Source organism: Triticum dicoccoides, chromosome 4B, assembly GCF_002162155.2.
Source record: "Triticum dicoccoides isolate Atlit2015 ecotype Zavitan chromosome 4B, WEW_v2.0, whole genome shotgun sequence".
Taxonomy (NCBI): domain Eukaryota; kingdom Viridiplantae; phylum Streptophyta; class Magnoliopsida; order Poales; family Poaceae; genus Triticum; species Triticum dicoccoides.
In genome coordinates, this window is record NC_041387.1 from 376,336,964 (window position 1) to 376,348,384 (window position 11,421).

General features: G+C 48.7%; 1 protein-coding gene across 2 annotated transcripts in view; it reads right to left on the reverse strand.

Annotated features, from left to right (window-relative positions):
* Positions 1-8,328: 8,328 nt before the first annotated feature.
* Positions 8,329-11,421, reverse strand: part of LOC119296208 (sucrose synthase 4) — a 31,873-nt gene continuing 28,780 nt past the window's right edge. Inside the window, exons 9-15 of one of the 2 annotated variants that reach the window (XM_037574606.1) lie at positions 10,630-10,713; positions 10,391-10,557; positions 9,943-10,167; positions 9,408-9,729; positions 9,060-9,304; positions 8,825-8,963; positions 8,329-8,473 (exon numbers count right to left, since the gene is read on the reverse strand). In XM_037574606.1, the coding sequence (XP_037430503.1) occupies positions 8,435-8,473; positions 8,825-8,963; positions 9,060-9,304; positions 9,408-9,729; positions 9,943-10,167; positions 10,391-10,557; positions 10,630-10,713 (1,221 nt within the window). In that variant the 3' untranslated portion in view covers positions 8,329-8,434. Of the gene's footprint in view, positions 8,474-8,824; positions 8,964-9,059; positions 9,305-9,407; positions 9,730-9,942; positions 10,168-10,390; positions 10,558-10,629; positions 10,747-11,421 lie in introns of both variants that reach the window. The other variant, XM_037574605.1, reaches the window with a different exon arrangement.

Here is an 11,421-nt window from a genome sequence, read left to right on the forward strand (position 1 = left end):
CGAAAGAAAGGGTGGGGCGGCAAAGAAAACCCGCGGTCAACGTGACTGGCTAAGAGGACACACTCACCCTCCTGAGGCTGCGGATGCCACTCCTTCCCCGGGAGCCTCGCTGATCCATGAGGGATCAGTCCCTCATCGGCCAGATCGTCCAGATCCTTTTGGCGGATGGTCGAGCCGATCCAGTCACCCTGGATCCAGCCCTGCGGCAGACCTACCCACGACGAGGATCCGCCCCGACTGGTCGCTCTTCCCTTCGCCTTCGCCGTCGCCTTCTTCGCCCGCTCCAAAGCCGCCGTCTTCTCCTTCACCATCGTCGCCAGCAAAGCACGCACAGGGCAGCAGCGCTAGGATAGAAGCGAACGCAGCAAGTGAATCTGAGGAAGAGGGAGAAGCAGATGAGGGCGCACTATTCAAAACCCCCATCCGGCGCCTTATATGGGGTCGCTTCCGAGTGACTGACTGGTAGGCCCGGGCGATCCTGTCAAATCCCGCAACAGTCGCGCGCGCGATACGTGGCGAAAAAGGTGGCGCAGAAATCGAGGCATTCCTGCCTTATCCCATCCGAGTACCGCTGCTTCCTCCGCCTCGCGCGCTTCCCAAAATTCAGATCCCGCTAAATCCACGAACAGCAGAGCAACTTGTCAGACTGAAGATTTCCTCCGATCCGTCGCTCGGAGATCTCCAAGTATAGAAAATTCACTCGACTAATATAAAGAATGGATCAAGGTGACTGAAAAAGAATTTGGTGACGTCACCTAAGGTCATTCATCCAGAACAAGACATACTCATAGCACAAAAAGATGGGTCGGAAGAATTCTCAACTCCTTCCTCACTCAAACCTCGATCCATTCGGGGGATAATGATGAAGCCATGTACCTAGGGTAGGGTCATGGACCTGTCCAAAGTACCCTTCCGAAGGACATCTCTAGAATAAATTACCTTTCAGTCGACCTGGAAGGGTTCCACTCGACGGACTCGAAGACACTCGACCATGAAGCCACTCACTCGACCGCCAGAAGATCTAGAGTTACTCTGCATCCAAACGGTCTGTTATTAAGTAGTCTTTATGGTCATGATATCACTTTATGTAGGGCGTTACCAGTAACGCCATGCCTTAATGTACTTTAAACCCTGCATAACTGAGGGCCGGAGGGGTCTGGCAGACTCTATATAAGCCACCCCCCTCCTCAGTGTAAAGGGTTCGCACCCCTGTAACTCATACGCATATAATCCAGTCGACCGCCTCCGGGCTCCGAGACATAGGGCTGTTACTTCCTCTGAGAAGGGCCTGAACTTGTAAATCCCTTTTGTATACAACTACTCCATAGCTAGGATCTTGCCTCTCCATACCTACCCCCCTTTCTACTGTCAGACTTAGAACCACGACAGCTGCTACGGGCTGAGCAAGAACCGTTCTTACCTACGCATCAAAACCACAATGATATTTCGTCAAGTTGGTGATGTTTTAACCTTCACAAGGACTGGGCATAGCCACACTCGATTCAACTAAAGTTGGAGAAACAGACACCCGCCAGCCACCTGTGTACAAAGCACGTCGGTAGAACCAGTCTCGCGTAAGCGTACGAGTAATGCCGGTCCGGGCCGCTTCATCCAACAATACCGCCGAACCAAAGTATGACATGCTGGTAAGCAGTATGACTTGTATCGCCCACAACTCATGTGTGTTCTACTCGTGCATATAACATCCGCATAAAACTGGCCCGGATGCCACTGTTGGGGAACGTAGTAATTTCAAAAAAATTCCTACGCACACGCAAGATCATGGTGATGCATAGCAACGAGTGGGGAGAGCGAGTCCACGTACCCTCGTAGACCGAAAGCGGAAGCGTTAGCACAACGCGGTTGATGTAGTCATACGTCTTCACGATCCGACCGATCGAAGTACCGAACGCACGACACCTCCGAGTTCAGCACACGTTCAGCTCGATGACATCCCGCGAACTCCAATCCAGCAGAGCTTCACGGGAGAGTTCCATCAGCACGACGGCGTGATGACAGTGATGATGTTGCTACCGATCCAGGGCTTCGCCTAAGCACCGCTATGATATGACCGAGGTGAAATATGGTGGAGGGGGGCATCGCACACGGCCGAGAGAGATCAACAGATCAACTTCTGTATCATGGGGTGCCCCTAGCCTCAGTATATAAAGGAAGAGAGGAGGGGAGGGGTCGGCCCTCTCTATGGCGCGCCCTGGGGAGTCCTACTCCCATCGGGAGTAGGATTACCCCTCCCCCCCCCTTCCATGTAGTAGGAGTAGGAGTCAAGGAAAGGGAAGAGAGAAGAAAAGGAAGGAGGGGGCACCGCCCCTCCCCCTAGTCCAATTCGGACTAGGCCTTGGGGGGCGCGCGGTCTGCCTCTCTCTCTCCCTTAAAGCCCAATAAGGCCCATATACTCCCGGGCGAATTCCCGTAACTCTCCGGTACTTCAATAAATACCCGAATTACTCGGAACCTTTCCGATGTCCGAATATAGCCGTCCAATATATCGATCTTTACGTCTCGACCATTTCGAGACTCCTCGTCATGTCCCGGATCTCATCCAGGACTCCAAACTACCTTCGGTAGATCAAAACACATAACTCATAATATAAATCGTCACCGAACGTTAAGCGTGCGGACCCTATGGGTTCGAGAACTATGTAGACATGACCGAGACTCATCTCTGGTCAATAACCAATAGCGGAACCTGGATGCTCATATTGGCTCCTACATATTCTACGAAGATCTTTATCGGTCAAACGCATAACAACATACGTTGTTCCCTTTGTCATCGGTATGTTACTTGCCCGAGATTCGATCGTCGGTATCTCAATACCTAGTTCAATCTCGTTACCGGCAAGTCTCTTTACTCATTATGTAATGCATCATCCCGCAACTAAATCATTATTCACATTGCTTGCAATGCTTAAAGTGATGTGCATTACCGAGAGGGCCCAAAGATACCTCTCCGACAATCGGAGTGACAAATCCTAATCTCGAAATACGCCAACTCAACAAGTACCTTCGGAGACACCTGTAGAGCACCTTTATAATCACCCAGTTACGTTGTGACGTATGGTAGCACACAAAGTGTTCCTCCGGTAAATGGGAGTTGCATAATCTCATAGTCATAGGAACATGTATAAGTCATGAAGAAGCAATAGCAACATACTAAACGATCAAGTGCTAAGCTAACTGAATGGGTCAAGTCAATCACATCATTCTCCAATGATGTGATCCCGTTAATCAAATGACAACTCATGTCTATGGCTAGGAAACTTAACTATCTTTGATTCAACGAGCTAGTCAAGTAGAGCCATACTAGTGACACTTTGTTTGTCTATGTATTCACACATGTACTAAGTTTCCGGTTAATACAATTCTAGCATGAATAATAAACATTTATCATGAAATAAGGAAATAAATAATAACTTTATTATTGCCTCTAGGGCATATTTCCTTCATGTAGGTCCATTACGTGAAGCTTATATTCTGCACCAAGGTGCATAGGCCATAAGCTGCCTAACGAAAGGAGGGGGGACAACAGAAAGAAAGAAAGAAAGAAGAACATGCACATCAGCTTGATCTGCGCTATGCTCATAAGCTATGCAACCAAAGCAGGATGACCTGCTTGTGCTCTGGACTCCTTGCCCGATGGCTTCATAACTTGAGAAGATTTGATGCGTACAAACGTGCATAGGTTGGAGACCAGAACTTGCCGTTGAAAACCCTATCATTTTGGGCATGCCAAAGAGTGACAGCTGCGGCAGCGACGAAGACATGCCAAGCAGCTGACGAAGGCCAGTGTGCTTGAGACAGGTGCATAAACTCCAGCAGATCAGCACAGCGTGAAGCAGAGTTCTCCAAGCCAAACCTATCCCAGACTGTAGCGGCGACAGAGCAACGCAAGATGATATGGTCTGCTGGACTCGCGGGCCGGGCAGATATCGCAGTCAGCATGAGAAACCACCGAAGTCCAGTGCTTCTTGATCATGTTATCTCTTGTGTTCAGACGCCCCCAAAAAGCCAGCCATAAGAAGATCTGGTGCTTAAGCGGGATTATGGAGTCCCAAACCCACATGTTGAAACGACCGTCCACCCCTCGAAAGGTGAGAAGGTGATAAAAATATGAAGTGCTCAAGACCTTGCTGTAGATGGACGAAGAACGGGTGTCTTGGTCGAGAGACGCAGGATGGATGCCCAGCAGAAGGGAGTGCAGGTGGCGGAGCTCCTGGACAGCTGATTTTGTAAGGTTAGGGTGCAGCTGAACATCCCAGACACCATCAACACAGAGCTGCGAAGCAACCGAGCAGGCGCTGTCCTTTGAAAAGGTGTATAGAGTCGGCATCACATGAAAGAGTCGCCCGACATCTAACCATTTTTCATGCCAAAAGGAGAGATGGCGCCCATCCCCCAGAGAGGATCTGGATGCGTAGAGCACCATGGGAATGAAGCACTTGAAACCTTTCCAAATAGGTGTATCCCTGTTGTGAGCTCCAAAAGCCATACGACCATTGTAGTATTGTGCAGCAAACCACTGGAAGCTTATCAGAGAACTGTAGAACCTTGGCTGTGAACTTGCATAGCATAGCTTGATTATGAGAAGTCACATCACGCACTCCCAGCCCACCAGAACACCGTGGCATAGTCACATAATCCCAAGCCACCAAGCATTGGCCACCCTGTACGCTGTTCTTGCCTTGCCAGAAGAACGCCCGAAAGAGATTGTTCAACTTTGCAAGGGACTCCTTGGGCCAAGGGAAGCATGTCATATAGTAGCTTGGAATGGCAGCAAGCACAGAGTTCAACAACGTTAGCCGACCACCCCAGGATAACAGAGTAGCTAACCAACCTGACAGTCGCTTGTCAACCTTGCGGATCACTGGCAGCAGCATGCCATGTGTGATCTTGTGCAAAGATAAGGGGAGCCCGAGGTAAGTGCATGGGAAGGAAGAAATCGGGCAGCTGAACAGAGCAGCAATCTCAGACATGATGACAGCGCCCAGCCCAGGAACCAAAGTGCTCTTGTCAAATTTATGTGCAAACCGGTGAAATCCGTGAAGGTTGCTAGGAGATCCCGGATGACAGTGGCCTGCTGCATGCTGCCCTGGAAGAGAAGCAATGTGTCGTCCGCGTACTGTAGCACCGGAAACAACCTGTCAGATTCGAGAGGATGTACCAACCTCCCGGCCTCAAACACAACACAACACATCCTTTGCAACACGTCAGCCACCAAGATGAACAAATATGGAGACAAAGAATCGCCCTACCTGAACCCTCTCTTGGAAACAATCGGGTCACCAAGCTCACCATTGACCATGACTCTAGAGCTGGAGGTGCGTACGAGAGAAGAAACCCAGCCAATCCATCTGCGGGGAAAGTCCCGTGCCTCCATAATACTGGAAATGCATGCCCAACTAACACTGTCAAAAGCTTTTCTGAAGTCCAGCTTCAGAACAATCATAGGCAGGCATCGCTTATGAGCACTCTGAATCATATCGGCTTCCATGGCAAAGTTTTCCACAATAGACCCACCTTTAGCAAAGCCTGACTGCAACGGGTGAATCAACTCAGGCATCTGACGTTGCGTCCTACGGGTGAGAACCTTGCTCGCTAGCTTCGGCACACTGTGGACCATGGAAATAGGCCGGTAGTCACGTATGTCAAGAGGCGTTTCCTTCTTTGGCAAAAGAGTGATGAAAGCCGTGTTAATACCAGACAAGTCCACCCGGTTGTGATACAAATCTGAGAAGAAACGCTGCAAGTCAACCTTGAGGACGCTGTGAAAGGACTTATAGAACTCATTAGTGAACCCATCCGGACCAGGGCTGCGATTGTTCGAAGAGTGATTTATTGCCTCCAGGATTTCAGCCCAAGAGAACTCACCGTCGAGGCAGGACAAATCCATATGATCATAGAGGGAGTGAAGCTGAACTGTTGGCAGCGATGAAGAAGGATGGCCCAAGATACCTGAAAAGTAACTGGTGGCAAGCTGTAGCTTAAACTGATCATCATAGTATTCAACCCCATCATGAACCAAAACCTTGATCTTATTATGCCTGGCATGGCAGTTGGTAGTAGCATGAAAAAACTTGTTGCTCTCATCACCAGAAACGCACCATCTCAACTTAGCTCACATGCGCCACATAGCTGTTTGCCATAAGATAAGCTGCTCAGCCTTAGCAGACGCAAAAGCCCTTAAAACCACCTCCAGCGTAGACAGCCTACGTCTCTCTTCAACTGCATTCAAAAAGTCAACCACCAGCTTGTTGTTGTTGATTAGCAGATCCAGACCAGGTTGATTACACTTCCACTCACGCAGCCCCGCACGGACGCGCCTCATCTTGAAACTGATAAGAGAAGCAGAAGAGTGGAACGGCCTGGTATCCTTGGACCAGCCCTCTGAAATGATCTTCCTCGTGTCCTCCATGACCAGCCAATGATTCTCCATGCGGAACAGCTTGCTCTTCACTGTCCCAGCACCAAACTGAACTAGAATTGGAATATGATCCGAGGTAACAGCGGGGACAGCCGAAGCAGTGGTCTGAACAAACCCCAGGAGCCATTCTGTGTTCACAAAAACCCTGTCTAGGCGAACCAGGGTAGGGCAGCCGCGCTTGTTCGACCAGGTGAACTGCCTGTTACTGATATCTACCTTGTCCAGACCGTTCTCCCGAATCCATCCATTGAACAACTCCATCATAGACCAGTTGATACGACCACGAGACTTTTCATGCTCAGAACGGTACATGTTAAAATCCCCCACAACCATCCAAGGCTCTGAAATCGTGCCGACCGCAGAACTAACCATCTCAAGGAAGAGAGAGCGTTCGTGGTCATGGCAGGGAGCATACACACTCGTAAGCAAGAAGGATTCATGGCTAGAAGTTGAGACCAGCCGAATGGTGATGTGAAACCTGTGAGCAGCCACAAGTTGCCCAAAAACACCAGCAGAATCCCATGCCACCAAGAGACCACCAGACGAACCAGCGGATGGGACGAACGCATGATCATCCAGATAGGCCGGAAGGAAGGCACCCATCTTCCTCCTAGGTATAGAATCCAGTTTGGTTTCCTGCAAACAAACCACACTAGGACGACAAGAGGTTATCGCGTTACGAACCAAAGAACACTTGTCCTCATCACCGAGGCCTATAACATTCCAGTCAAGTAATTTCATTGATAAACAAGCATGACAGCAGCCCGAAGAAGCAGGGGAAATGTTCATGGGTGGAAATAAACCTCAAAGAGCAGAGGAGCATAAGGCTCACTAAGCGTGCACAGGAAGGCCCCCGAAAGGCAAGAAACATAAAGCTAATGTAGTACAACCTGAAAAAGAAATGTAGATAACCCGGAAGGGGTGGAACATGCAGACTACACAATGACATGCAGCTACAGAACCATGCGGGGGGAGTACATGGCAAAGAAACATAACAGGCCAAGCAAGAGACAGCCTAGGCCTACACATCTTGAACATAGCCGTCGCCCACAGAGGAAGCAGAAGAGATGTCGATCGGGAATGACCTCGCAGCCCCAATGGCAGCGGCAGCATCATCCTGAGCTAGGGCATGGGAGAGGATGGCATCAGCGTTGAGATCGCAGCATTTAGCCAGCTGCTTGAGCTTGCCCCTAGTCAGAGGCCTCAGGGTGGCGGAGAGGGGGAGCTCCAGGAGGTCAGCAACCGCCGGAACCTTGGACTTCTTGCGACGGCCGCCAGGAGTAGAACGCCGCCCCGAAGCAGAACCAGAGCTGGAAGAGGAGCCCGCAGCCCTGGCCTTCCTCTTGGACGCCCGCTCGACGGGTCCAACCCGCTCCCCATCGTACAGCCTCAGAATCCTGGCGCTGCGACGCGGAGAAGGGGGGAGCGCGGCAGCCGACCGGCTTGGCCCAGCACCCCACGCGCCATCCTGCACCGGCGGCAGCAGGTTGGAGGAGGCCATAGCCAAAGCGCGACCGGCGAAGGGTGAAACATAAGGATTCACTGTCAACTTTGTGTAGAGCGGTATTACCTCGCGTACAGAGCAGATTCCACATGGGATAGCGGGCAAGTGAATTCTGTCTTAGCAGAAGCTTTAAAATACAAACAACCTGGCAAAATACAATTTGCCAACAGTGTATCAATCACTCATGTACATAACGAGCACACACAAACCCCAGTTCAGCACTCGCAATGTAAAAAGTAAAACAAGGTGTCACTGATGTACATAACGAGCACACACAAAGCCCAGCTCAGCACTCGCAACGTAAAAAGTAAAAAAAAAGGCGAGTTCACCGGTCGCTGGACAAATAAGTACGTACTACTGTAGATGACTTTCGCTAACGGTCGTCAGCTGCATCTTATTTCCTTTCTCCTTCCTCCGATGACATGAAGTCTCTTCTCCCAGACACGAGCACACAACAGTTTAGCAGGGGACGTGTACTGGAGACGGAACAGTTAGTGCGCCTCATCTACTGCAAGCGGCACGCTCTTCACCTGCATGAATAAAAGAGACGCTTTTTCAAACAAATATGATTCTCTGTTCTCCCTCTATCTCAAGACGAAAAAAGAAGAACATCTCGAGAAGAGAAGAGAATAGAGAAGTGCGATTTCCACTATGCAAGTCAACTACTACTACTCCCTCCGTCCCGAAATACTCGTCTGAGATGGATAAAATTGGATGTATCTATAACTAAAATACGTTTAGATACATCCATTTTTCCGACAAGTATTTCCGGACGGAGGGAGTATTATCTAGTAGTGGTCATGTTTCAAACACAATTCATCTAGAAACTGCTGTATTGCTGTGAGCAACTAGCGCCACGAGGCTGAGAGGCTACTGCGTACCAGCTCACGTAGCTTCAGTATGTAAAACATCTCAAGGTAACGCCTAGTCTCCCGCCTCTCGAGCTTCGAAACGTACTTCCAAAAGCCATAAACCCCAGCCAGTGTCATCAACCTCTCGGAGTAAATCTTCCATGTATACCTAGACACCAAGGAGAAAACAAATATCATACAAGCAACCATGAAAAAACACCAGGTAGGCAGGCACCTGCCCAAAACAGGATTGACTGGTACTAACTTCTCGTAAATACGCTGGAGGCCTCTGTCAGATATCTTAACCCAATGATTGGGGTCCTGTTTGCATTTTTCAAAGAAGTCAGCCATCAATATGGCAGCCTGATCAGGATGGTAAGGATCAATGTGGAAACCAGAGATCCCGTGCTCTATAATCTCGGCAGGCCCTCCATGGAGTGTTGCAAAAGTAGGGAGTCCGCAGGTCATGGCTTCCACAACAGTGAGACCAAATGCTTCATACAAAGCTGGCTGTAGCAAAGATCAATTAATATAGTCAGTATGTAAAGCTACTTGGTTAGGACCCACAAAACTTTCGCCTCTAGAACCACAAGTTACAACTTTACAACCATACCTGCACAAAGGCACCATGAGTATCAGCAATGTAGCGATACAGCTCACCGTTGCGAGCCCTGTTCGTCTGGGCAGAGATCCAACGGAACTGCCCAAACAAGTTATATGTCTTGATAAGTTCATGCATCTTCTCTATCTCTGCGATCTCTTCTCTGTCCTTTGATTTCTTGACATCGTTGTAGCCAGCGACCACAACAAGGTTTACCAGCGACCTTAGCATAGCGTTTTTACTATAAGCTTCCACTAGTCCTGTCATGTTTTTAACCCGGTCAAGTCTTGCCATGGAGAAGAGAATTGGTTTTGATCGGTCATCCAGATGTCCACTGCAAAGAACAGTAATTATCATCAGAAAGACGCACGTGTCAACACTATTTGCAGGACCATACTACTAATATCACTAAAATTGTGCAGAAAGACATTATTCCATCATTGATGGTAATAGTACATGGTAACTGAAATCTACAAGAAGTGCAACCATATAATCTCTCGAAATACTATTGTGAACGACATCCAACAAGATGACAGAGAGTTCTCACATGTGTACATCGTTTTGCTCTGGGTCATAAATCAAGCTCTTAATTGAACCATGAAGGGCAGTGAGCCGCTTGTCCTTTTCAGTGAATGGAAAATATATAGACATGTCTGCTCCAGGAGATACTATGTTGAACTTTGGATCAAAAACATCAATCCCATGGACAACGCGGTACAGGCCAGGAAGAGTAAAAGCAGTATGGCTCTCGTACTGTCCAACTGTGTTTTTGCTGCATACCATGGACATGTAAGAATTAAGTACGAGTGTCTTGTCAATAATACCGATGTACGATCGAAACCAATGCAACAAGTCTAGATGTTACCCTGGTATTAAATAATTAATGAAACTGAGTTTTCATGCATACTGATACTACATGTGAGCAGATTAGTTAACCAAGATGAAACGACAGACAAAAAAAAATGGTCTGGCCAACAAGGCAGAATAGAAGAAACCTTCCAGTGATTTCTTGGTACGTGCTGGTGATTATGAAATCAGCATTGTTCATAGCGATTATATCAGCAGTAAACTGACAAGAGAAATGATACTTCTCATCGAATTTCTTCCAGTATATGTCTGAATCTGGATATTTGGTCTTTTCCAGTGCATGAGCAATATTACACTGCAAAGAATATTCTGACATAATCAGTAAAGAAAAAGTTTAAAACCTTGACTATAATTTAATAAGTCATACCTGAGTAATTCCCATCTTATAAGATAGCAATGATGCCACAAGATTTCCATCACTGTAGTTCCCAATTATGAAATCTGGGGTACCCTGTAATTCTGCAGCAATTTCACCAGCTGCATCCTATATTGCCACCATTTTGCCACAAATAAAAATACCCAATTGTACAATGATAGCACGTGTCAGATGAGACTAAACACAAATTCATACTCAGAGGAAGTGTTCATGTAGAAATTATAACGAGGAAATTTATCCTTAAAAGTTGTGTTCCTTTCTACATAAGTAACTCTGCACCTTACCGTAGTTGTCTCATGTCCAATAATATATGGCATCATTCCAAACCATACACGTTTCATGATATATATCGTACAGATGCGATGTCTTCCTCGTGGGACTCTTTCAGGAAATAAGATAACAGTTCATGGCCATCTCAGGAGTGACCGGGTAGATTCTGATGATTATCTTGAGCACACGCTCCCTCCGTTGGAGTTCGAGGGGGATGCTGGATTGTTTGCTGGACGGCCGGCAAGGACTTTGGTCGGCGCTACGGAGAGGAGGCCGGAGGGTGCTTCTCTTGTCCTGGCGCCTCACGTGGACGCGACTCCGGTGTCGGCGACTGCGGGCAAGATGGGTCGTGGGGGAGGGGGTTCGGGGCAGGTGGCCTCGTCTTCTCCCATCCCCATCCCCATCCCGGTGGCGTCGGTGACGCCGGCCCCGAGGGGGTCGGCCGGTGCTGGGAGAGGGAGCCCGAGGCAGGCGGCCTCGGCTCCTGCTACTCCGATGGTGGCGGTATCCACC